The sequence below is a fragment of the Marmota monax genome, unplaced genomic scaffold (genome assembly GCF_021218885.2).
Source record: "Marmota monax isolate L192 unplaced genomic scaffold, Marmota_monax_Labrador192_F-V1.1 WCK01_AAM20220418_F8-fsc00105, whole genome shotgun sequence".
In the NCBI taxonomy this organism is placed as follows: Eukaryota; Metazoa; Chordata; class Mammalia; order Rodentia; family Sciuridae; genus Marmota; species Marmota monax.
Window position 1 is genome coordinate 2,073,918 of NW_026692947.1, and position 26,359 is coordinate 2,100,276.

General features: G+C 42.9%; 1 protein-coding gene across 15 annotated transcripts; it reads left to right on the top strand.

Annotated features, from left to right (window-relative positions):
* Positions 1-711: 711 nt before the first annotated feature.
* Pfkfb2 (6-phosphofructo-2-kinase/fructose-2,6-biphosphatase 2) lies at positions 712-26,130 on the top strand. Of its 15 annotated transcripts, none has more exons than XR_009227485.1 (18): positions 885-1,027; positions 2,028-2,138; positions 8,819-8,944; positions 9,473-9,569; positions 10,204-10,270; positions 10,390-10,464; positions 10,816-10,872; positions 11,767-11,891; positions 13,499-13,730; positions 14,172-14,318; positions 15,074-15,178; positions 15,966-16,095; positions 16,840-16,902; positions 17,153-17,217; positions 17,829-18,020; positions 18,631-18,703; positions 18,926-23,860; positions 24,156-26,130. XR_009227485.1 is itself a non-coding variant. In XM_058581917.1 (17 exons), exons 2-16 carry the CDS (start codon positions 2,048-2,050, stop codon positions 18,700-18,702), a joined length of 1,644 nt encoding a protein of 547 aa, XP_058437900.1. In that variant the 5' UTR covers positions 885-1,027; positions 2,028-2,047; the 3' UTR covers position 18,703; positions 24,156-26,130. The 15 variants fall into 15 exon arrangements, 6 of the variants coding, with proteins under 6 accessions (XP_058437900.1, XP_058437902.1, XP_058437899.1 ...); XR_009227487.1 differs by having other exon boundaries at positions 17,829-18,008; XR_009227484.1 differs by having other exon boundaries at positions 17,829-18,008; positions 18,635-18,703.
* Positions 26,131-26,359: the final 229 nt, after the last annotated feature.

Sequence of the window (26,359 nt, forward strand, 5' to 3'; positions counted from 1 at the left end):
GAATGTATCCATTTTTCAAGAAATCATTGTTCTTTTTCCATCCTGGATCCACAGCAAAAGTCCCACCCTTTTTAGAGGGGATTTATAGGTAGAATCAAACATCAAAAGGCCCGCTGGGGAAACTATGAAAAGTGTAGTTCACTTGGAATGTGCAAACTCCATTAAAAGCTTCCATCTGTGAATAAATTTCACGAAATCTTTGCGTCTTTTCATATCTTTCACGACTCAGTTTCCTTTTTCTGCAGTTCTGGGGATGGCACCCAGGGCTTTGAGCATGCTAGGCAAGCGCTCTATCTCTGAGCTATATCCCCAACTTCCCTCTCCAGTTTTTTGCTAGTGCAGTTTTCTCCTTTGTTCTTCAAGATTACTTACCATCGCAGATGATATAGGGTGGGGAGAAAAGGAGGGTGAGCTATTGATTAAGAGCGCAGTTGACTTTAGTGTCTGACCTATGGGTGGGAAGGTCATACAAACACTACGTGTAATCAGCTCAAGTACCTGTGGCAGCTAGCGAAGCACCTTTTAAAGCTTACGTCCCAATTCATGGATTTTAACGAGGATTCAGGAATGAAAGCGTTAATATTCTCAACGTTTCCACCATAAAGTCACACCCTCTCAAGACGTCTCCTTAGTACTCCGCTCTCGCGATAATATGAAAAAAAAGTCTTTTAATTAGCCCCGCCCCCAGCCTTAATTAGTTACCAAGCAACGACGCAACCAACCTCCGCAGTGCTGGGAGACTTAGGAGCTGCGGTCTTTCTCCTTCACAGATCCATCTTCCTTCTGGAGCCAGGGACCGCGATTCCGCCTGGAGCCCCGCCCACTAGGTCCTGCAAATTCTCGATTGGCTGATGATTCTCTCCAGGTGAGCGTTGACGCGCTAGTGGGCGGAGCCAGGCCGAGCCACGTGATTTGTCGGAGACTGGGGTGCCGGGCCCCTAGCCACAGTCTGTCAGCTCGGGTCTGCAACGTTACTAGGGAAGCGCCAGTGTCGCAGCCGGGAGGGGATCTTAGAAGAGATCGTAGGGTGAGCGACAGCTACGCAACACCTGCAAGTGTCTAAGCGGGCGGGATGAGGGGTCTGAGTGCGCCGGGATGCGGTGCTGGGTAGAGATGCCTCGCCCTTTCGGGAAGTGCCGGCCGCAGGGCACGTCTGGAGTGCAGATCTATAAGGATCCCGAGCGGCCCCAGCTGCTGTTGGGTTGAGGATTTTTGCCTTCAGTGAAGGAATAGCGCAAGGGCATAGGACCCCATGTATCACGAGCCCCCTTAGTTTCTGGATTTGGGCTCTCCCACCCTAGTTCATATCAGGATTTAAATTTTATTTTGCAGGTAACCTTGGGGAAGTCATTTACCACCTTTGCACGTCAGGTTTCATCTTTACATTGAGTCCCAGGAGATAAATAGGGAGACAGTACCGAGCAAGGCTTGAGAAGAACACCAGAGGAGAACTTGGGATATGCTATGGCTGTCTCAGGGTCCAGTTACATGAGATTTTCCCTCATGCTCATCCCTTCCCCTCACCCCCCAAGTCAGAGTCTTACCTTTGGAGTGGAATTACTTTCTTGATAATGAGTTTGATCTATTCTCATTCCCATCTACTCCCGATTCCCACTACTTTTCTCCCTAGTATTAAAACTAGAATCTGAGGCCAGGAGGAAGCTTGCACAAGCCACTTAATTTGATTTTTACCTCATTTTTTCAATCTATAAAATGGAAAGAAGCAATAGTGGTAATAAAATCTGCCTTATTAGAGGGTTTTTTGGGAAGCATTTCAGGAAATAAGGTATGTAAATGTAAGCTCCTCACTCAGCAAATAAATACAAAGCTCCAGTTTATCTCTTATAGAACAGGAAACAGAAGATGGAAGATATTTGTGACAGGTAACTGTTAACTGGGAGAAACAGGAATAGACTTGGTTCTTGGCCTAGTGTTCTTTTACTTATTCCACACTGCTCCACTGCACTGAGTGTTTTGAGGGACATGTTCTTCCTTCCCTTCCTTTGCATTCTTTTTCTCCCTTTCAGGTGCCTCCTGAAGAGCTACCATGTCTGAGAATTCTTCATCTTCCCCAGTACAGAACAAGAACAGATATGAACCCAAGACTGCTAATCTTCGAATGACAGATAAGAAATGTTGTGAGTTCTAAAAAATATAGTTCTTGGGAATATAGTTGTAATATTAGACTCTGCTGCTTAGTGAGAGTGAGAAATAATTCTTTGATGCTGGAAATTTAAAACAAAATTTTCAGAGAGCAATTTCCTGTCTGAAACAAGTAGACTCTCACCTTCCAGCTAGATTGCTGGTGTGGCCCAGTGGTTTCTTCTTTCTTTTTGAACATCTGTACACTTGCTTAATGCTGGAAGTTGGAGCAAGCATTGTACAAACAGTGAATAAGAGTGGTAAGTTGTAGGAATTACTTGGGGCTGCTACCATCTCAGTTTCCTTTCATCTGTTGGGCTAAGTTCCAAGCAGGTGCTGCTCACTATAGAAACTGCAGGTAGGAGCCAGTGTTACCTTGTGTCACTCCTACAGGCCTCCGGGAAATGAGCCCTGACAAGTGATTTCTCATGGTGTCTTGGGCACTTTACCTTCTTCCAGGTTTAGCTATTGTACTTTGCAAACTATTACACAGGAGCATTTCCATGTCAGTCTTTTAGATAGAGATAGCAGGAGGGGCTTCAGGGGGATGAAGTACCACTTCCTGTCCCTTGTCATCTATATTCCTTAGGATTTTATAGACTGCATAGCTGCTCAGAAGTCTGGAACTTTAAGTCACAAGATGTTTCTGGAAACCTCAAGGAATGCTAACTCTATTCTCTGCTTCCAGATTGCACCTTTCCTTTGGAACCCTATCAGTCAGTTTTTCTCACTTCAGTGGTTATATATGTCAGCAGGTGGAAACAGCCGACCAGCAGGAGACCAGGGACTTGTCTCTTGTTCAATGCTTTCCCTAGAGCCTTGACTTTGATGTCAAGCTCTTGTCAGTTTCATGATTAAAATGATACTGTCTCTTCCCCAGTCACCTGTGAGGCCTGCTGGACAGAAGCAGCTGGTTTGGATGTGACACTGAGGTTGGCACACCTCTGTGATTAGGGTCTCCTTTCTCTGCCAGGGCAGGAAGCCATGTGCCAAGGGCAAAATGCCCCAGGAGAGATAACTAATATAGCATGGTTCTTAAGTGTAACCTCTAGTGTCAATGTCATACTGCCTGAGTTTGAACACTGGTTTTATTCTTTCTTAGCTGTGTGTCCTTGAATAAGTTGCTTTCTCTTTCCATGCCTCAGTTTACTCCTTTTCAAAATGGGAATATCAATAATATCCTCCCGAAGAGTGATGTGAGGATTAAATGAGCAAATTTAGGAAAGCACAAATATAGAAGAATTTTGGACATAGCTAATGTATTATTTTTCACAGGTAACTATCATCCTCTTGGACTTACTCTTTAAAAAAAAATTTATAGTTTTGCATGGACAGAATGCCTTAATTTCATTTGTTTATTTTTGTGTGGTGCTAAGGATGGAACCCAGTGCCTCACAGGTGCTAGTCAAGCATTCTGCCAGTGAGCTACAGCCCAGCCCCTGGATTTATTCTTTTGAAACATTGTGTATAAATAAAATTATATTCAAATGGTGAGCTGGGGGCTCACCATTTAAAAACAGCCCTGTGAAGAATTATTTTTTTCAGAAAGAATGCTTTCTTATCTTGTTTGACAATATTGTAATTCAGATTTGGTGATCTAGGATGCACTTTTTCTTTTTCTTGTACCAGAGGTTGAACCCAGGGCACTTAACCACTGAGCCACATCTCCACCCTCTTTTTGTATTTTATTAGAGACAGGGTCTTGCAAAGTTGCTTAGGGCCTTGCTAAGTTGCTGAAGCTAGTTTTGAACTTGCAATCTTCCTGCCTCAGCCTCCCGAGCAGCTGGGATTACAAGCATGCACCACCATGCCTGGTTTAGGATATACTTCTTAAAGGGAGTACACTCGTGTTACTGTGATGTTTGATTCAAAGGAGAGTGGAAACCAGTTGTGGTTTTGCATGCCTATAATCCCAGCCTTAGCAATTTAGTGAGACCCTGGTCAAAATAAAAAGGGCTAGAGATGTAGCTCAGTGTAAAGCACCTCTGGGTTCACTCCTCATTAGAGAGCTAGGATGGGAGTAGAGAGCTGAATTCGGAGCTAATTACTGTGGGTCTTCCTTTCTTCCTCCCTCCCTCCCTCCCTTCCTTCCTTCCTTCCTTCCTTCCTTCCTTTCTTCCTTCCTTCCTTCCTTTCTTTTCCAGTACCAGGGATTGAACTCAGGAGCACTGAGTTATATCCCCACCCCTTAACATCCTCAGCTCGTTTTTGTATTTTATTTAGAGATGAAGTCTTACTGAGTTGCTTAAGGCCTTCCTAAATTGTTGAGGCTGGCCTGAACTCTTCATCCTCCTGCCTCAGCCTCCCGAGCTGCTGGGATTACAGGCATGGACCACTGTGCCCGGAAATCATGGGTATTTTTGCCTACATAGAACACCCAGTGTCATTCCTGGCTTTGCCTGATTCTTCACAGGAGCAGGCTTTCCTACCTTTTCTGCAATTTTTCTGCTTTAAGGGCTTTTAATTAAGGAAGCAGTAATCCCAGATTTCTTTTATGATTTTTAGGTTCTCATTCCTGCTCTGGGTTCTTAATTTCTCTTTTCAAGCTCCATTTTCTTCTCCAAACTGCTTTTTCTCCCCAAGTAGAGGTCTCTGGGTTGTCCTAAAGCCATGGTCATTCATGTTGTATACCATGTTCTTTACCTCTCAGTTGGACTGTGAGACTGTGGCACTCACAATCAAGAGAGTAGAATACACCGTTATGAGACTATGCATTAGTTTTTTTTTTTTTCCTTTTCCTTTGCTATGTACAGAGACATATGTAAGTTTGATTCTTTTAGACATCTTATTCTGGTGTATTCTATTAATGAAAGTAAGTTCATATCATAAGTATTCTGTTCTGCCACCACATCCTTTTTTTTTTTTTTTTTAAATATTTTTTTTAGTTCTCAGCGGACACAACATCTTTGTATGTGGTGCTGAGGATCGAACCCGGGCCGCACGCATGCCAGGCGAGCGCGCTACCGCTTGAGCCACATCCCCAGCCCATCCACATCCTTTTTAACAAACTTACTATATTATGGACATCTTTCCATGTTGGTAAATTCAGATGCAGAATGTACCTTGCTTCAGGTTCCCTGGCTGCTTAGCATTCGTACCAGCAGTTGCTTTATCACTGTGTCCACTGTTGTCCCCTTGCTGTTAATTACACTTGTGCTGGCTGAACTTGAGTCTGGGAAGTGACTGGTCTTGAGGACTGAAATTGGGGCTGAAGAATGACTTCAGGGAGCCAGAACCTCCAAAGGAGCATTATTGGGACTTCGGCTGCTCCAGGAATGGCGATTCAAAGGGACTGCTGGTTGAGATCCTTTTAAAATGTTTAATAGCTGCTTTCCTATGCCCCTCCCCGCAATTTTAGGGTTTTCTGAAAACAGGAATAGGGGAATCTACATTTGTTGTTGTTGATTCTTTTAGGTTTTTGATATCTTGAGTAGATCTGGAGCAGAAAAATTCATATATGAACCTTTCCCTAAGTAAAAAAGCAGTCCATGTTCATGAATAATCCAGACAACACAGAAAGAAAGTGAAAAGTAAAAGTCTTTTAGAATCGCTCCCATCCCTGCTAAGCTTGATTCTTGTAGACATCTTATTCTGGCACATCCTATTAAAATAGGTTCATACTGTATATATTCTGTTCTGCTGCCATTTCCTTTTAATAAATAAAAATTACTATATTGCAGAATCTTTTCCATGTTGTTAAGTCCAGATTCGCCTCATTCACCATTGTAGGGTATGTAAATTATCTTCAACTTTTCTACTATCACAAAGAATGCTGCAGTGGGCATCCTTATACCTTTGTGCATTTGTGTCAGAAACTTTTCCTGCTAAAATAATAGGAGAAATGGCAGTCACAATGTAGCTATTATTGATAAGTGTTACTAATTTGCTCTCCAAGGAAATTCAGTTTTGTAAGCTGCTTCCAGTATTTCAAGATACTTAATGGAAGTTGGACACGATCATCTATAGCTGCACTGGTTGACTAAAATATCAGTTTCCTTATTATTTGGCTGCATGTAACTTGGCTTTTTTGTGCCCATCAGTAAAATTACAGGAGATAATCAGGTTTTTTTTTTTTTTTTTTACTTCTGATGAATAAAAATTAGATATTACTAATGAAGCAAGCTTTATGGACCCATTTAGAGTGAATGCTGGAAGAAGACCTTGACCATGGAAAGGATAGGAACCCTTGCTCTCCAGATCATTCTTCTAGGTTAGGATGAAAAGAATAGTTATGGTTACCATGCTGGGTTAAGTACTGACAGGAGGCCCAGGAGCTGGGACTAAATGGGAAGTTGTGAGACCTTGAGTCTGGTCAAGAGCCTTGACCTTGACTCTGTATTGTGGAACTGTGGGCAATGCTTCAACTTCTCTGGGCTTGAGTTTTTCTTTGTATATGAGGGAAGTCATCAAGATAACCTTCATCTTTTCTAAGCATGCTTAGGAAGAGAAAATGAGTTTACAATTAAAAAACCAAGTTAAACTGTATAATGGAGACAGATGAGAATTTCAGGAATGAGACAGGTTTCCACTGTCTGTCAAGAGATGGCATTACAGTGTCCCTGCAATGTGAAGTAACTTCCATTCAAATTTAAAGTTGTGTGGGGTGATTTTGTTTTTTTAACATACAGAACAGAATGTTTCTCCTCCTGCCAATGTGGCAGTCTGAGCTAGGAAGTGTGGTTTTATATTTTAGTCTGGAAGGGAGAAGTCCAGGTTATAGTAGGTGTGTGAGTGTGTTCTGAGCCAAGGCAGAAGGGGAGGTGCTGAGGGCAGGGTGTAGAGTCCCTGGGGGACTGTGTTCTTTTGTTCTTAGTATTTTCTGTCCAGCCTGATAAACAATGAGCAGCTGGCTCCCTGGTTGCCTTCTGAGTCGCTGGTAAGTATCAGACCACTTTAAGCTTTGGGGAGGCTAACAGGACCTTTGGGGGAAGAGCCTAATGGGCTGGAAGGTGTGGACGAAGCAATTCTGGAAACGCAGCTAATGAACCAAGTCAGGGGGGATTGAGAAGAGTGTGCACTCAGCTGGAGAAAGTGAAGACCCAGGGGATTTGACTACTTGAACCTGAGGTAGCTAATGCCAGCCAGAGTACATATGCTTGTTAGGGGTCAGCTGTTTGCTTACCTTTGGGCTCCCTGTTTGGACAGAGATGAAAATCGCCTTAGCTGCTCCATTACCTACCTGGAGGGATACTCCTGCCTAGAGTCAGGAATTTCGACACACCCAGAAGAGAAAGGGCTAAAAACCCAACCTGTGGGTGCAGAGTCCATGGTCATTTCTTTTGCTGGGTCCTTCTACCTACTTCTCAGTTGAAATCTTTTACCAGTTCTTTCTCCAAAGGTGAAAGATGCAATTCCTGAGCAAGTACCCCTATTTTACTGAATAGTTTCTTAGCCTGATAGGATCATCTTGTTCTTGCAAAGAAGCAGCCACAATTTGCAGAGACCCTTCTGGAAAGTCGTGCTGGGAAGCAGAAATTTCCATTTCCTGCCACCGTTGGTTCAGAGTCTTTTCCCATCTGAGCTGGAAGAGCTTGAGGCCTCCCCCTCCCCAAGACCTCAGATTGGGTCTTGGCCCCAGGAAAGGGGCTGCAGCAGTACAGGTTCCTCCCAGCTCTCCTCTGTGGCAGGATGGGCGGGGAAGAGTATGACCTGTGAGCAAGGTAAGGATGGGCCTCTTTTTATGGAGAAAAGCTGAAGAGAGAGCACAGGATCTGGATTCCAGTGCCAGCTCTACCCTTGACTCATTATGTGTCCTTAGGCAAGTCACCTGACCTCTGAGCATTTAAAATGCCCCACCTATATAGTGAGACTTTTCTCTAAGTGAACATAAGTTCATTCATGAAATAAGTTAATTTACTAAGAAAGGATTGTTCCTGCTTTTCAATTGTCTTGCATCTGAGTCAGGCTGACCCAGATGCCCTAGTGAATTGGCTCTAGCATGAAGCTTCCAGAGATCTCTTCAAACTTGTATCAAGTAGGCTTTTCCTACCAGATCTCACTTAGAAATTTCAGTTTAAGGAGGACAAAACAGACAGGCGAGCAGTTGGCAGGGTAATGTTTTGCCTGTGGCTTTGAGGGAATGGATGGGATCCTCAAGATAGAAACTCTGTCCTAAAAGCCTGCCAGTTGGGCATTGATAAAATCACAGCTCTATCATTTTTATGTTGCTAGGCAGTCTCATGTTAAGAAGGGTGCTGTGGTTACTCTCCACTTTACATATTTCTATGAAAACCTTAAGAATATGGGAAAGAAATTCCTTGGTTTGGGTACTTTCTGGAAATCTGTGTGACCTTTAACTTTATTTCAGGAGGATCTGCTCAATACATTCTTACTTTGCCTTCCCACTCCTGCTGGACCTTTGCTCCACAAGTTTAGGATGATTAAATAAGATTATGAGCTGGGCATGGTGGCACATACCTGTAATCCCACCCACTCTGGAGATTGAGGCAGAAGGGTCACAAGTTTGAGGCCAGCCTCAGCAATTTAGTGAGACTCTGATCAACTTAGCAAGACCTATCTCAAAATAAAAAAGAACTGGGGATATAGCTCTGTGATAAAAAACACTCCTGGGTTCAATCCCTATTACCAAAACAAACAAACAAACAAAGAGTATGACTGAATTTTTCTAGACCAGTGCATAAACCTTATGTTTTATGTTTTTCTCATTTCCTTCTAGCATGGGCCTCCTACATGACCAACTCCCCGACTCTTATTGTTATGATTGGTTTGCCAGCCCGGGGTAAAACCTATGTGTCTAAGAAGCTTACACGCTACCTCAACTGGATTGGGGTACCTACCAAAGGTAGGTGCAAGTCATTCCTTGGGAAGTGAATGATTAGTTCCTGGGCCCCACTCACTTCTGGGAGACTTAGGCTCTCTTAAGGCATTAAGGTTATTAGGTGCTTCTGGGAGAAATAGTGGTTGCTTTCTCATTTATTGGATTCTCTTTCCCTGGACTTGTCTCCTCCTGGCCTGGATGAATTGGCCCAGTTTTGAGAGAAAGCCTTTGATAGGTTTATTAAGAATTCAGTGAGAATAGGACTTTCCTTTTGTGAAATCCTTGCACATGCATTGTTGTCTAACCCTAGAAGTATCTTTGTGAAATAGAGAAACACAGAAAGCTGAAATTCAGACAGCTTAAGACTTGTCCCAAGATCTCCTAAATCAGGACCTGAACCCAACTGTTTTGACTCTTAATATCATATTGTCTCCAACATACCATGGTACTTTTTATTTTCAACTCCTTGGCTACTCTGACATTAGGCCAATGTCCTCTTTGGTGGGGCAATGATACTGATTTGCTGCTGAAGGATTTGGATGTCTTCTGCAGTGTTCAATCTTGGGGTTTATCGACGTCAAGCAGTCAAGTCCTATAAGTCCTACGACTTCTTTCGGCATGACAACAAAGAGGCCATGAAGATCCGCAAGTGAGTCTTTTTTTAAGAACTGACTCCCAGGTCAACTCTTGCGGCCATCATGAGACTGAATGTAATGGGGCTTGTTTTTTCTCAAAAAGTATCTTGTGGGTATTTTAAGTGGAAGTTATCTGATAGGCAGATAACCTTGGGCTTGTTGGGTAGAAAAACAGGTCTCAGGGAGATGGTTGTAGGCTTGCTTAGCAAGAGAAGATACATGTGTTGGGGCACAAAGGAAGGTATAAGATGATATAAAAATTTAAAAGGAGCCAGGCATGGTGTCACATGCCTGTCATACCTGGGACTCGAGGCCCAGGCAGGAGGATGGCAAATTGAAAGCCAGCTTCATCAATTTAGCAAAGCCCTGGGCCCTAAGCAACTTAGCAAGACCCTGGCTCAACATTTAAAAAAGGGCTGGGAACTTAGCCCAGTGGTAAAGCACGCCTTGATTCAATCCCCAATACCCCCCACCAAAAAGAAAAAAAAAACAACTTAAGTGGAGGAAAAAGATCAAATTAAGGAAACAATTTGACCAGAGGGAAACTAAGTGGGAGGAGATGAGATTCCTGCAGCAATCCCACTGTTTGTGTCCTCCACTGTGTTTGAGCTTAGCTCTTCTTGCTGATTTTCTTTGCTCTCATGGCAGACATTGTGCCATGGTGGCCCTGGAAGACGTTAAGACCTATCTGACTGAGGAGAACGGGCAGATTGCGGTGAGCTCTGTGTTTCCACCCTGTCGGCAGCTGAGCTCTCAGTCCCACCTTGGGTCTGCCTTGGTGTGGGGCTCCATTTCTCTGTCTCCATTCATTTACCTCATGTGTTTTCTGCCCAGGTATTTGATGCCACCAATACTACCCGGGAGAGGAGAAAAATGATTTTGAACTTTGCCGAGGAGAATTCCTTCAAGGTAGGATCTGACTCCATGGTAGATTAAAGGGATGAGTAGAGGCGGGGCATTAGGATGGTGTGTGGATCTGTTTGACTCTGGTGAGGATGGGATTGGATATCTGATTCTCTTCTCTTGGGGTATACCCCCGATCCTTGAGTGTTTTCTTTCAGGTCCTTTCTCAGACCTTTAGCCTGTATGTTTGAGTCCCAGGGGATGTGGTAAGAGCTATTTTAAAATGAGGAGGCCTTGAAGGATTTTCATGAAGAAAATCCTGGAAGATGTGGTGGCTGGGTGGGGTAGGAGCATGTGCTCTTAATTAACAGCTTGGTATTTTTGGCTTGTTTATAACTGCCTTCTCTCCATGGCCAGGTATTCTTTGTGGAATCTGTTTGTGATGATCCTGATGTCATCGCTGCCAATATCCTGGTGGGTGACACCCCTATGTTTCACCTCTTTCTCACCTTTGTGGCTTGTGTATATATGTGTGTATGTATGAGGAAGGGTAGTGATAGAGAGAAATAGAAGTGTTAAATGTCACAGAATGATCTCTTTTCTCTCTCAGAGAGAAGTGCCATTTTGTATTTCCATATTGTTCCTTAGGGAGAAAAAATAGGCTTTGTGAAATAAAATAAGAATTAGCTGCTGAAAAGAGACCTAGTCTTAGACTGTGCGAGTCCTGGCTTGTGTTCTGTTATTATCTGGGTTCTGAGACCTAGATATTATCCTGGATCAGACTTTTCATTATCTGTTAGGGCTACCTTACAGGAATGTCATCTGCCCCGAAATTATCTAATATTCTGGTCAGCATTCCATACACCTAGCTCCTCGTGCCCTGTGCCCTGTGGGGTCACAGCACAAGACAGTCCTTATCCAATGGGTTGTGTCGTGCTGTGCCAAGTCATCATCTGACATGCTCTCCCAGCAATGTCAGAACTGGGGTCATCTGAGGGAGAGGCACTGGGTCCCAAGTCAGGCACTGGGCCACACTGGGCCTCTTCTGAGTGGCAGTGGGAAAAAATTGGAGTCCATTCTGTTTTCCCAGGAAAGTACATAAGGGATTGGGCCCAGGAGCAGTGTCAGCTGCGTGACTGCCTCTGTCCTTCAGCCAAGGGCAGGCACATGACTCCCCAGTTGTCTTTCCCTTCTTGGTTGCCAGGGTCACAGGACTAGGGAGGGAATGCTCAATGAATGGAGAGTGCCACCACTCCAGTGAAAGGCTACTTTTATGGACCTCTTTTTCTTTTCTTAACAGTGGCTATTTGTAGGAGGGCTGTTAAGGGCAGACCTCTGACAAGACCCTTACTATTCCTTTGATTTCAGGAGGTAAAGGTGTCAAGCCCTGACTACCCTGAAAGGAATAGGGAGAATGTGATGGAGGACTTCCTGAAGAGGATTGAGTGCTACAAAGTCACCTACCAACCCCTTGACCCAGACAACTATGACAAGTGAGGTTTTAAGGCCATGGTTAGAAGGCCCTGAAGAAGGGGTCTCATTAGGAAAAGAGCCTTTCTCCCTCTGCCCCCTAACTTCCTCCTAGACTTGTAAATGTTATATTATTCCTAAGAAACAAGGTGTAGATTGTGGCTTTTATGTGAGTTGCATTTTAAACACTGACATTTTTTTATCATTAATTTTTCCTCTCTATTCTCTAGAGCAAAATTTTTTGCATCTCGGCATTACTGACATTGTGAATGGGATAATTTTTTGTTGTGGGGTCTGTCCTATCCATTGTAAGATATTTAGCTACATCCTGGGCCTCTGCTGACTAGATGCCAGTAACATCTTTGAGCTGTGACAACCAAAAATGTATAAAGACATTGTGAAATGTCCCCTGGGAGACAAACCCACTTAAGAACAACTCCATATCAGTAGTTCTGAACTGGGGTGTTACAGGACATCCTGGGACATGTGTCATCATTTTTTATCAATTTTAAATGTTTATTATATGAATTATGTAATGTGAAATATGTAATATGTATGTTAATACATATGCTAATATCACATGTAATATAACACATATATAATATTGTACACATTATATTTCGCACATATAAAATGCATGTAAAGCCCTCAGAACGTTCCTGATTTAGAAATATCTGACTGATACTAACCATCATTACTATAGCAATGTCTATTGGTGAGGTGATAAAGAATATAGATGAATTCACCAAATGTAAAGTATGGGAGCCATAGCGAAATGTCAAGTTCATGTTGAAGAAAAATAGTGTACACATGGAAACCTGGGGGAATGTTTCCTTGTGAAAGAGTGTGCATTCAGGGCAGTTAACGGGCTCTATTCAAATAAGGATACAGCCTTGCAGCCAAGCAAATGATGAGACCAGTGTGCCTGGGACACCATTAAATTGCTGCAGTGGTCTGTTTAATGTTTTGAACAAGTGTACATATTTATAGATTTTATCTCTGGTCGTAGGATATTGGGTGATTTCTATCATTTTTGGCACTAGGGTTTGAACCCGGGGACACTCTACCACTGAGCTACATCCTTGGTCCTTTCTATTTTTTTATTTTGAGACAGAGTCTTATTTAGTTGCTTGGGGCTTCACTAAGTTGCTGAGGCTGACCTTGAACATGGGATCCTCTTGCCTCAGCCTCCTGAGTCCCTGGGATTATAGATAAGCACTGCCATGCCCCACATCACTCTATTTTTTTCTTAATTTTTAAAATAAGCCCTATTACTTTTATATTGAGAAAAATCTTATGATGGCCACAAAGCAGGCCATTTTCAGCAGTGGCTCTGAGAGAGGCTTGATTAGGTAGATGGAAGGCGTGGGTAGGTTTCTCTGCCTGTGATTCTGCTCTCCTCCCCTCCTCTCATTTTTGGTGGCACCATATTCTTACCACCCCAGAGGGGGACTGTGCTTCTCAACAACTTTGAGGCTTAACAAACTCTTTAGGTCACCTGGTCTAGTGCCTTATGGGAAGCCTGAGTTCTGTTTGCCTTACCCATTGTATGGCACAGTTCAGGTGTGTACCACCCTGCCCAGTTCCCCTCCCCAACCTTACTTATTCTCAGATTGTTTTACCCTAGAAGTTTTGTTTTCCTTCCCTGTCCCAGGGATCTTTCTTTCATCAAAGTGATAAATGTGGGCCAGCGTTTTTTAGTCAACAAAGTCCAGGACTATATCCAGAGCAAGATTGTCTACTACCTCATGAATATTCATGTCCAGCCTCGCACCATTTACCTTTGCCGGCATGGAGAGAGCGAGTACAATCTCTTAGGAAGGATTGGGGGTGACTCTGGCCTCTCTGTGCGGGGAAAGCAGGTGAGTCATTAGCTAGCTAGCTAGATTTCCTAGGCTTAGAATTAGAAGGGCATGGTGGAGGTCATCTATTTTATCCCTGTATTAAATCCCATTTGGGCTTAGGCTGTGGTTTCAGATGGTCAGGCAAATGCTCAAGATGTTTTCTTGCTCATGGCTCCAGCTTCATGTTAAAGTATGGTTAATTTGGAACTATCTCCACTGTGATCATTCAGCCATTGAATAACTATTGGGCATGACTTGTATACTTAGCACAGTACAGGGTGCTCCAGTTCAGGTTCATTTCCTCTTGGGTTTATATTTTGATCGTGGTTCAACAAATTGCCCCTTTATAGGCTGAGTTAGCAGTGCGTGTGTGCTTTGTATGAATGTGTGTGTGTATGTGGGTGAGTATATTGAGTATGTGTATGTTTTCTTTTTTTTATTTTTATTTTTAAACCCCAGTTTTCCCAGGCTCTAAAGAAGTTTCTAGAGGAGCAGGAAATAAAAGACCTTAAAGTGTGGACAAGCCAGTTGAAGAGGACTATCCAGACTGCTGAGTCTCTTGGAGTGACCTATGAGCAGTGGAAGATTCTGAATGAGATTGATGCTGTGAGTGGAGTCTCTCATTGAGGTGGAAATTCTCAGGAGTCATGATTTGGGCAGTTTTGTCTAGAAACTAGAACCACCAAGTAAAAACTTTGAGGAAGCTGAATCTGTAGCCATTTGGGGGGGATTGGGGGAGGAAATGTGGAACACCCCTCAGTGCTTCCTGCCTACTTAAAGATCAGTGCCAACGATGGGACCCAAACCAATGTTTGACCCAACCATTCTGGTACCTGGGGAGACGGGGGCTAATAGGACTTGTTTTGTTCTCTTGTGTGATTTCCTCCTGGGAAAAAGAAGTAGCTAATAACCCAGTTTTTATTTTTAATTTCTACTTTGATCATTTGGTCAGCTATTCTGGGAAAGTCCTTCCCCAGATTTTTCTTGGCTTTTTCTAACCCTGAACACAGAAGTAAACATTAATTTTTCCTTCCCTCCTCTCTACTAATTTATTCCTCCTTCAAGTTCTTCAATCTCATCAGTGTCCCTCTTTCCCTGCTTCCTATTCCTTTTAATCTGTTGACGCTTCTTGACCTTTACATTCCCCACAGAAGTAGGAGAAAGTGACAGCTTTCTCTCTGCTGTGGCTCCCATCCATGGTGCCCGTGACACCCTGGTTACAGTCAGCTGCGGTCCATGAAAGGACCCAGCATAGGGCCTGACACATAGTAAGCAATCGGTGTTCTTCAGTGGCGTCTTCTTTCTGTGGGATAGGACAATGTGGGCCAGTCCACCTCCTCAGCCAGTGTGGCTTCTTGCAGGGCGTGTGTGAGGAGATGACATACGAAGAGATCGAGAAGCAGTACCCAGAGGAGTTTGCTCTTCGAGATCAAGACAAGTATCTATATCGCTATCCTGGCGGGGAGGTGAGACTTCTCATGTGGAGTAACGACCCAGCCCTTTGCTGGTGGGGGGATAGCTTTAATTTGGAGAATGGATTGATGTGATCGTAGGGAATGTACAAAGGTAGCCTAGCCATCATTTACCTTCTAACCTTTGAGCCATCCTGTGTTTAATTCAGCTCAGGCAGTCCAATGCCTCATTAATTTGTTAAGATCTCTAGAGAAAAGAGTCAAAGATGTCCCCTGAGTCGAGAATACTATGGAATCAATCTGATCTTTTTTACTCCTTTTTTTTTTCCATTCTGCTCTCTCAATCTCACCACTACCCAAGTGGGTCTAGTCACCAAGTAAATATATGGGGCATGAATTACTTCTCTGTCATCTTTAGTGTATTAGACTGTTTCTTTTTCTAAGTGGCTTCATACTCTAGAACGTTCAAGGCGAAAATAAATAAACCAGAATGGCAGAGGTCCAGGAAACTTCTAGAAGACTCTCATTGCCTTACACTCTGCCTATTAGTCATGGGAACTACAACAACAAAACACACACATGCAAGTTGAATTCAAACTTTTCGTAACCTGTGATTTTCTTTGTCTCAATATTGCTATTTAAAGATCCAAGAAGTATTCTTAAGATTCGGGCAGGGGTGGAGGTGGGCAGTGGCATTTAGTAAGCAACATGGAGTCACTGAGCCTCCAGGAGGAGAGCCAGCCTGGGCAAGAAGTGGCCTCTTGACTCTGGGATTCAGCCGCTGGCCTGGCTGCCAGCTTGCACCTGGCCTCTTACCAGCCTGCTCCACTTGCCCCCACAGTCATACCAGGACCTGGTACAGCGGCTGGAGCCTGTCATCATGGAGCTGGAACGTCAGGGCAATGTCCTTGTCATCTCCCACCAGGCTGTCATGCGATGCCTCCTGGCCTACTTCTTGGATAAGGGCGCAGGTGCTATTTGAGGGAAAGGCTGGGGACACATCTATGGGGAGAGAGCCTGGCTCATAGTGGCACCAGGATTCCTGGCAACTGGGCCTCCCCCTCTTCCACTCAAACTAGAGTACATTCTTCAGGCAGTGGTGTGGGGCTCCCAGCAGCCACTGGGTCAACTGTGGCTGAATTCACTCCACTATTACAAAAGCCCTGGTGGAAGGTGGCTGCTGCTGGTGCTGCTTGATTCTAACTGCTAAGGGGCCAGTGTCCTGCTAACACTCCTGGCAGCATCAGGAAAGTGACTGAATAGTCCCAGCTTGTCACTCTGGCTACTAGGAAGGTGGTATCTTAGAAGTATCTTCATCCTTTGGGTTGGGGGTGGGCAGCTCTTTCCAGGTAAGAATAGTAAGGAAGTGCTGTTTCCTTTTCTGATCCTTCCCTTGTCAATCCCTTTGAGTCACCAGAAGTCTGCAGATTGGCCTTTGGGTATCCAAATGGACCATAGTCTTCCTTCCCATGGGGCTTTGGGCATGGCACTTACTCCTGTTTTGCCTGCATGGAAGAAGCTGAAATGGCCTTATTTCCTTCTTTACCACTCAGAAGAACTGGGTGGCTTCTTAGTCCTGATCACTGTGTGGGGCTTAGGGAAGGAGCTGTACTACTCTAGGTGGTGGTCAGGGTTGAAGACTAATGAGTTCAGAAAAAAGTCACAATTACTCCATGATGTAAGACACTTCCCTCATCCAATCTTTCTGCTTTCAGATGAGCTACCATACTTGAGGTGTCCTCTCCATATCATCCTCAAACTCACTCCTGTGGCCTATGGTAACTATGAGCTCAGGGACTGGCAAGAGGTGGGGATTGAAGAAGGTCAGATGTTTGGGTTTTCTCTGAAGATTGTCCAGAAATTTGAATGCATCACGTCCATATGTCAGGGACATAGCATTAACATTTTGCATTTTTAAGGGGATGTATGTATAAGTGTGTGTGTTGGAGAGTTTGTTTTCCTGTGTGGAAACTGAGGAATTCTCCTTTGAGCTTTCTCCTGAGCGCCTTTCTTTCCCTTGTTTCTCAGGGTGCAAAGTGGAAACGATTACGCTCGGAGTGGAGGCTGTGAACACTCACCGTGAAAAACCGGCTGTAAGTATTTTCCCGTGGACATACCTGCCAGGTTCCCACCTCCCTGAGTCCTTGAACCTTTGACATAAAGAGATTGGGGTTTCTTTTATGTACAAAAGAAAAGCTAATCCAGAATTCATGGCCTCCATAGTCTGCTTCTAAAAGGCAACCATATGGGAACTATGAATTTTTAAATTGGTACCTCTTTCATGAATCTTAACCTTGAAAGTTGGCTCCTAGAAATTCAGTTAAATATGGGAAGTGCTTGGCTGAAGTGAAATCCAGACTCCCTGCCCCAGGAAGGCTCCCTTTAAAGAGCAGGGTTCAGAGGAGCTGGAAGGTGGGGTCAGCAGGTTGAGGTGGGTTCCTGCTATGCCCCTGTGATTTGTGTGGCCTTAAGTAAACCCCTTTTTTTGGTGGACCCCTTTCTGGTTCTGGGATCTGATGATCAGGGAGCTGTCCTCCGCTGTGACCCTTTGATTCCCCTGGGGCCAGGAGACCAGGCCACGTCCTGTGTGAGGCCAGAGGAACAGGAGGAAGGAAGCTGCTGTGGTTTCGAGCGTTATTTAACCTTTGTGAGTGAGCTTCTGGCGTGGCTTTCATTTGTGTGGTGTCCCTCCATTTCCAATCAGAACAACCTCCCCAAGAACCAAACCCCTGTAAGGATGAGAAGGAACAGCTTTACGCCTCTGTCCAGTTCGAATACAATAAGGCGTCCGAGAAATTACAGTGTTGGGAGCCGGCCCCTCAAGCCCCTCAGCCCTCTCCGTGCCTTGGACATGCAAGAAGGGGCCGACCAGCCGAAGACCCAAGTCAGCATTCCGGTGGTGTAACCGTGTGTTTCCCTTTAGCCCTGGCCTCCTGCCCTTGTCACTAATCTCCAAGGAGTCATTTAACTTCCACCGCCACCCCTTCCCTCAACACCTCACCATTATTCTTAACCCAGAATATGAGGTCACACATGTACAGGCCAACTCTAGTCGTTCTCCAGTTGGAAATAGCTCCTCATCCAGGGGCAGGATGGCAAGTTGGGTCTTTTAGGATGGGATGGTCTGGAGAAGGAGAAAAAGGACACATTCTCCCTGGGGGCTAAGCATGCCTCATAACTTGGTTCTTTGTTCTCTGGTGTCTAACCTCACTCATATCCTAGCATTGGTGAAGTGGGGATGGTGGTGAGTGAAGGGAACCAGGAAGGCCCAGTTTTCCTTCACCTTGTCTCTTTAATGTGTATTTAACTCACAGTCCTTACTTAACTATCTCTCATTTTCATCTCCCCTCTGGATTGTCTAGTGTAATGCATGACATTGTAGTGTCTGTCAAAGAGGGAAGGGGCAGTTGGTGTGGGAGAAGTCCAGGCCCCAGTGGTGTTTTCTAGTGGGTCTAAGTGGATCTGGACTGGAGGAGTCTCTCCTTTCCCTTCTCCTTCCTCTCTAGCCAGGTCCTGAAAGGGCCAGCCCAGGTTACAGAACATCCACAGAATGCTCTGGAGCTTGCAAGTGGACATAGGGTGAGAGTTCTTATCTCTTTTCACGAGAAACAATCCTATGTTTTTGATGCCCTGGGGGAACCTGGCCCTGGGGATGTGGGACACATCTTGGTTTGTATTTTTACCTAGAAGAGCCAGGGGTAGTCCTTTGCTGGCTGTGGAGTGGGGTTCAGGAGAACAGGGTGGTCTCTAATCCTTGTGGGCCTCTCAGTTCAGCCAGATCTTTTTTCCTGTGGCTTTCAGGTTCTTTGCCAATCACAGCAACTTTCCTGCCACAGCCAGTGACCTCTGGGGCTTTTTAGAAGGATGGAGTTAGATTCTGGAGTCACCACTGATGTCTGAATCACTCAAAACAAAAGGCAGAGAAGAGCTCACTCCAGTTCACCAAAGCTGCTTATTATTTTCCAGTGATTTCCAGCATACCCCTAAAGTTATTATTATTATTATTATTTTAGCAGGAGAAATTTTTTTTTCCAAGTGTGGAAAAGCTTGATGATGAACTTAATCTCTCTTCTTGGGGCATTCTTTTGTTCATAAGGAGAAATTACCTTGACATTTTGAGAATTTCATGCAGTCTAGCTCTTTCTTGACCATTCTAATTTATCTATTCATTTTTGTCATCTCATTTTCTTTGTAGGGTTTGAAAGGAATTGTTTAAAGAAGCCCCTTGATAGCATATAATTGTTTTCCTTCTATCTCAATTTTGTATACAAAATAGATGAATGTATATATGTACATTTTTCTGAGAGACAAATCTAGAGTTCTCGTGGGATTTTTAAAATAGGTGATCCCCTGCCTATCCATTTACATTTTAGAGTTAGCGGTGGGAACAAGTTAACTATTTCCCAAGGGTTTTCGTTTTGTAATAGAAAACCTTTCATCATGGTTCTCACCCAGGAACCTTCCTTGGGGTCTCCTTTATAGCTTTGGAGACATACACAGGCCTGGGTCCATCTGAGTCAGGCTGAATGCTGACTCAGAAACTGCAGTTGAAGTCTGGACACATGTGTGTTTAAATAGCTTCCCTGATGATTCTGATTCATACCCAGGGTGTTCCACCTTATGAAGTAAGTGGAAACATACTAGATAGTAGTTTCTTGGACAAAGGATCAACCTTGGCATTCTGAATTCCTCTTAATTCTAAAAGTCAGTTCTTTGGAGTTCAGTATTGGAGCCGATCACCGAAGTAAGTGAAGCAGGCCTCTCAGTCAGGCTGCTGTGCTTTAGAGACTTACTGTGGGTTCTAGTTTCACCTTTCACCCTTCACGTTGTGCAGTGATGTGGAACAAACCTCTAAATGACCTTGAATAAAAGCTGGGTTTCCAAGCACCCTGGAGAGAGGTCCTGAGGTACAGTCTGTAAGATGAGGAAGGTTGTCTCCACCTTGAGCCCTTCACTTTTACATTCCAAGTAGAATACCACAGCTGCTTTCCAAAGGCTGCTGGCCTAGCGTCTTCTCAAAATTGTGTCTAAGACATAAAATTACCTGCTCTTCCTGTCAAGCTGTTGCACAAGGTCTGTAGTAGTGTCTTTGTGGGGCTTGGAGCTGGATGGGGGAAGAAAGAACAGAAATAGAAAAAGAAAGGTCCTTGACCTCAAGGAGGTTACTTTAAGAGACAGGGCATGTAATTTACAGCAAATGAACATTCACAAAAGAGCCACACACTGAGTCTAGAAGTGCTGATGTGCTGTGGACTACAGATTGCTTGTGACTGTTCCCTTTTCCAATGGCTGTGAGACCAAAAATGTTAGGGGATAGAAAGGCTCCGTCTCCCCAGTGTGAGAAGGAAAGCCTGGGAGGTATGTGTGGCTCTTTTACAGGGTTGCCTTTTCTAATTTGGTTGGGATGATGGCAACTCTAGCCCAAATGGTTATTCGATCTATTTTCCTGCTGCGAGGTGACAGTAATTTAGAGATAATAAATGAGAAGAGGGAGAACTTTGATCCAAAGATGAGAGATTTAGATGGCACCTCCTCTTAGGTTCAGGGGCCTTCTCTGACTGACTAGCATTGTGTTAGCCTGTTATAAACACTGTCATTAGAGACAGGTCACTGGATGTTCGTTTTGGCACTCATTCTGCTGATAATACTTCTAATCTTCCCCTGTGTTAGTTTCCTATTCCCAGATGAGTAATGGAGGTGACCTTATCCTCACATAGGACAGGGGAAGTTAGAATTTGAAAACAGCACCAGTTTCAACATCCTTTGATTTCTGATCCCTTCAGAGATGTTCACGAAAGAAGTCAAGAGAATATAGAATTGAATAGAGCTCTTCGGGATTTTAGGGAAGTTCTACTTCCCATCTTTTTTTTCTATTCTTCTTCCCCTTGTTACTTGAAATGTATATTGGTAGTAGATACCTGTTACTCTGCTTATGTCTATATCACAAGTTCTACAAAAAAAGGATGGACTCCAGGGAACCCTTTGCTGAGGTTTTAATTGTTGCCATGGGGGAAATAGGTGAGACTTTGACATTTGATCTACTGGTATAAAACCGGGAAATGAAAACCATATTTTGTTTTTGTTAGTTCCAAGCTGAATGAGGATGTCTGTAACAGATTTTTGAAAGGATTTTGTTGCAGATTCAGAGAACCCACTTCTCTTCTGTTCCTACTTCCTAATTTCCAAATTGGAATTTAGTTCTTATTTATTATCAATAGTGTCCTTTTTGTTTTGGTAATGGGCTGGTTTTACATCGAATTGGAAAGTAGAATAAAAAATCTTTTTCAAATAAGAAAACCTTTTAAAAGTCTTTTTAATCTTAAGATTTTAAATCTTTTAAAAATCTTTTATATGCAGTGTGCTAGGGAATTGCCCTATGTCATTGTGTCTGGGTTTTATTTTTGTTTCCCAAAAAATTGGAGTAGAGGATAAGATGTATTTGTACTCCTGGATGGAATGGTTGAGTGTTTCTTGTGAAGATCTGATAGACCTTACAATCCACATTTGATCTTCGGATGCACTGGTATTTGAAGAAACATGATATATACCTGTTTGCAAATAAATCCATCTTTGGGGTTTTCTGGGAGCAGGAGATCTGAATTCTAGAGTTCCCATTGGTGCTTGGGGTGGCCAGTGGACAAAGGGAAACACGTCCTGGGTGATGAAATCTCATGCACATTCCACTATCCTAGCCAAGCCCAGAAACCACTGTATCTGTTGTCAAGAGGTTTGATAGACGTACCCAGCTTTTCTTATATGTATTTTGACTTTTTGTGTGTGTTTTAAAATGTTTTATTTTTAAAATATATAGTCACATTGTCATGGTAGATCCTTGCCTTTCCCTAAAGATGACATAGACATCAGAAGTGTGTCCAGGAATTTTGTTTAGACTCTTGGTGTCCCTAAGACTATTTCTAAAGGGGTCTGTGCCGACTGACTTTGGGCTCTGATAGGGTCTGCAGGCTGACAGTCTTCTCGGTTTTCTCATTGTACTGTTTTTCAGTATGGTAAGTTATTATAATTGTCTATCTGTGGCACATGTCCTGCAAAGAAAGGAACTAAACACTGTACATTTTCTTTATGGGGAAGTTCTGTGTGCTATAATTTTTCAAAGACATTTCTTATGTAATAGTGGTCAAATTCTCACAGTGTTTATAAAGATGATGGTTGTATGGTGTTTTGTGAACTCAGATAAGGGAATGCCTAGTCAGAATCTGAAGTTGTGATTTCTACTTGAAGTCATCTTGTCCAGTCCCCTGCTTCAGAGTAAGACTTTTCTTTCACTATCCATTCCTGAATCTTCTGTCCTCAGCTTATCCTATTAAGGAATGTAGCATTCTATTGAAGAGTGTTATTGTTTTTAATCTGCCATGCATTTGGCTTTTATTCCTAATATAATAAATGCAAAGGAAATTTGCATTCAGAAACTGATTTTAAATGGGCAAAAGTATTCTTTCCCATAAGTCTTTCACTGGGTATCTGTGGCCAACATTTACTTACTATTTTTGTATCTGAATTGCTTGTATACATTTTTATTGTTGTTGAAGTAACAAAATCAACTCATTGTAATACAGTGATGGTTTTCTTTGCAAAAGCAAAGAACTGAATGCCACCCTCTTTGGAGGGGACTAGGAGTGGGGCTGAGCCCCATGGGTTTGAATGGAAATGGGCTGGGCTGGGAAACCCAGGAACAGAGTTCTACCGTGGACTTCCCAGGCACAGCTTCTGTTGAACATGGGAGCATTAATCTCTAGCACCATTCTGATTTAATCTGGTGACATGATGACATGAGTTTTTACTTAGATGCACTAAAGGTGTATATAACTGTATTGGAAATGTGCTTGTGTGTGTGTGTGTGTGTGTGTGTGTGTGTGTGTGTGGAATGGGTAAATAAAATTGTTGAGTAACTTGAACCTATCAAAAGGCTTCTGGAATTTTGTTTTGTGTTTTGGGCTATGTCCCCACCCACACCCTCTAAAACTTCATTGCATGCTGAGAAGAATTGGGCAGACCAATGTGGGTTCTCAGTGCGACTATAGACAAGACTCTCTTTCACTACCTTTTAGGGAGGATGGGAAAGACATGGGAAGCGCATAAACTTGGGTAGTCATGTACACCTGTTGTACCTATGCAAGAATTAAGAGAAAATTACTCTCGACCCTATGGTGCTGTGACTCCTACTAACAACATGTAGCTCATATTACCTATTTAAAAAAAAAAAAAACTTGAGATCTTTTACAATTTAGTGTCTGTTGCTTTTAAAATATACCCCACCTATTTTTAAAGAGATTAACAGCCAATGGTAAAAAATGGTTATTTAACAACTTCTGAAACAGGAACTAGAGCTGAAATTGTTTTTGCTATTCTCATGCCTTATTCCTTATTACTCTAAGAAGGGCCACAAGCTCTTTAGAAATGCAGAGTCTCAGGCCCCCAAATCAGACCTTCATTTTTACAGGATCACCAGGCACATTTAACATTTGAGAAACATTGTTCTAAGGGGAAGAACTCCTCACAAGGTAAAACATTGAATCCAAACTTAGGGGAAAAAGTTGATCTGCTCTGATCACTGACTTCAGAATGGCCTGGAGTAACTACAATGGTAGGGAACCTCCTCAGAAGCCAAGTAGCCTCTGACTGCAATGTCACTTTTTTGGCATGGTCTTTGGCTGAAGTAGGCTGCATATTCTCTTTTTTTGCCACAGGAATCCTGACCACTTCTGCTTCATATCTTAGGTATGTAGCTTATGGTCCAGGTCTGCAAGGAGCACCTGGCCCAACATGGTTACAAGGTCAGCTTCTCAGGGAAAGAAGCCCTTGCCTATGCCATTAGAGTTTGTCTGACTCCTCAGAGTGCAGGTGTGTGTGCAAGCACACCAGTGTGTCCTTGCATGTATGTGTGTGGAGGGGATGGGGGCTGAAGGGTAGGGGACACAATGGAAGGGCTGGGGCTGAATTCTGTTCTGTTTTTCTTCATTCATCTTCTGGTTGTGGTATAATGGCTTCGCTTCTCTTCCTCTTTGACTCCTAGGAAGTGAATACTGTGCCGACTGAGCATAAACCTGCCTCTGTGACGTCCTTCACATTGCACTCCTGATGGTGTGGAGGCTGAGGCCAGACCTCTCCAAGGGACTGGATCTTCTGAAAAACTTGGGATGTCAGCTCCCCTGAGGCTAGAAATGGAGGTTAAGTGGGGACTGCAAATTCATGGCTACCAAAATGAGTCCTGGCAAAAGTCACCACATTTCTTTCCCCATGCCTAATGGGAATATCAGTTATACTGTGCCTCAAAACATTTAACAGCCGGAACCAATTAGTTTTCATCAACTCTTTGTTGGGTTTGGTCCAGGTTTGTGGATATCATTCTGTTTAGGCATTTAGCATCCTACCTGTGACTGCAACCCTAGCTGTCTGTTTGCCCAAGGTGCACATGTACTTCTTCAAATTTGGTTTCTGAGTGAGAGGGATGAGCTCCAGGAAGCCATTTCTGTGTAATAAGAACTGGTCTTGGCATCCACCTCAAGCCAGCTGGCTAGAGTACAATATACATATGCTAACAGCCACCTCTTGATATATTATTGGAAGTGAGACAAAATCACCAGGTAAATGGAAGGTATCTGAGAAATTCAGTACCTAGAATGTCTCTTCTAAAGTGATAGAAGTCAATGTCAATAGCACCCTTTTCATTTAGAAAAGTTTTTCTCATTTTAGGCCCTTCAGGGGTGAGTCTGACTAGAAGACTTCCCCAAAGGTTACTCGTCTTTAAGTTCTCTTTTATACAGCTGTATTCTACCTGATGCATGTGCCTCTCATAGCTGAAGAGAACCGAGGTAGTTCTCCTGGGTGACTGGAATGAGGGCTGGAAAAAGAGAGTGCCATTTCATTTATAACCCCATGAAGGAATGAAAACAGCTCTTGGGCATTAACTCTATTGGGATTTTTTTTTTTTTTTTTTTTTTTGCTTTGAAACAGGTAAAGACAGACCTATCCTTTGATGGGATCTGTCATGGTGACCTGGTCTCTAAGAAAGCTGTGACTGTCTTTTCAAGAAAGCAGTCTATTGATGTCTGTCTCTGATCCAGTCCACTATCTTGATCAACTGGTCTCCCATGTCACACCACTGGAGAAGAGAAGAACCAAGACTTCAGTGCATTTGTCACTTGCTTACCTTCCAGAGAAACCAGATCACCATACCCAGATCAGTGATTGTCAAATGTGCAAATATGTCTCTGTGAATGTGACTTTAATATGTTGCTGCTCTCATGGAAAAAGAATGTGAAATCCTCACAGGACATTATATCTTACAAACAAAATCTATTTTTTTTTTTTAATTTTAAGAATAGAGTTTGGGCTTTAATTATTACTTTTTTTTTCACTCAAATGCTCACTGGGCAAAAGTCTGGGTAGCAAGAAAAATAATGAGATTCAGCTTTTCCTAAATGGTTCTTTTATACTGTGGATGGTGCAGGAGACTGTTACTGACTATGTGAAGAGCTGGGCTGGAGGCAGCTCAGCATCTGGCAACTGGGAGCTTATTTTATATGCACAAAGCTGCCTTCAGAAGGCTCCTTACTCTGCTCTGTAGCAGATGGTTTTCATCTGGCTGCTTGTAGCATGCTGTACTGTATTGATTTGTTCTTCTGATGCAGATTTCTTTCTGCATCTAAATATACTGTTTTCTGATTATTAATGTTTTATTTAGTTATTTATTTATCCATACAAAGCATTTTTATATCAGCATTTGCATGTATTTAATCAGAATGTAATATAATTTGTGTTGTCAGCTTTTTGGTAGAGGCCTAGATGGTTTGAACTTTTAAGTCTAATGTCCATAGTGTTCCTTAAGTTTTCAGAATGTGGATATCTGTAAAAGGATAGTAACTATGTAAAAGCACAGTGGACTTTTTTTGAGCACTTTTTTCCTCATTGATTTTTAGTATAAACCAAGAGATGCATTTCTCTGGAGAAATGTTCATCTCCTGGATAAATAAAATCATGCTAAAATATGTGAGTAATATGTATTTTTGTGCAATAAGAAAACACAATAAAAGTTATTTTAATTAAAATACATTAATTTTTTAAATCATACACAAAAGAAGATAACATTTGGAATATTATACATACATAAAATATTAATACCATTGTTCAAATGTATTTGAAACTAAATTCTTTAAAAATTTTCTCAAATTATTATAGTGTATATATTTCCAAGTAGTGTTTTTAATCAGTGACTAC

Bases quoted from the DNA above. Each gene is read 5' to 3' on its own strand.
- Pfkfb2 (XM_058581916.1), top strand. From the start codon at position 2,048: ATGTCTGAGAATTCTTCATCTTCCCCAGTACAGAACAAGAACAGATAT. The intron at 8,945-9,472 runs GTAGGTGCAAGT...TGTCTTCTGCAG, and splicing joins GATTGGGGTACCTACCAAAG to TGTTCAATCTTGGGGTTTAT. The intron at 10,873-11,766 runs GTGGGTGACACC...CTTTGATTTCAG, and splicing joins TCATCGCTGCCAATATCCTG to GAGGTAAAGGTGTCAAGCCC.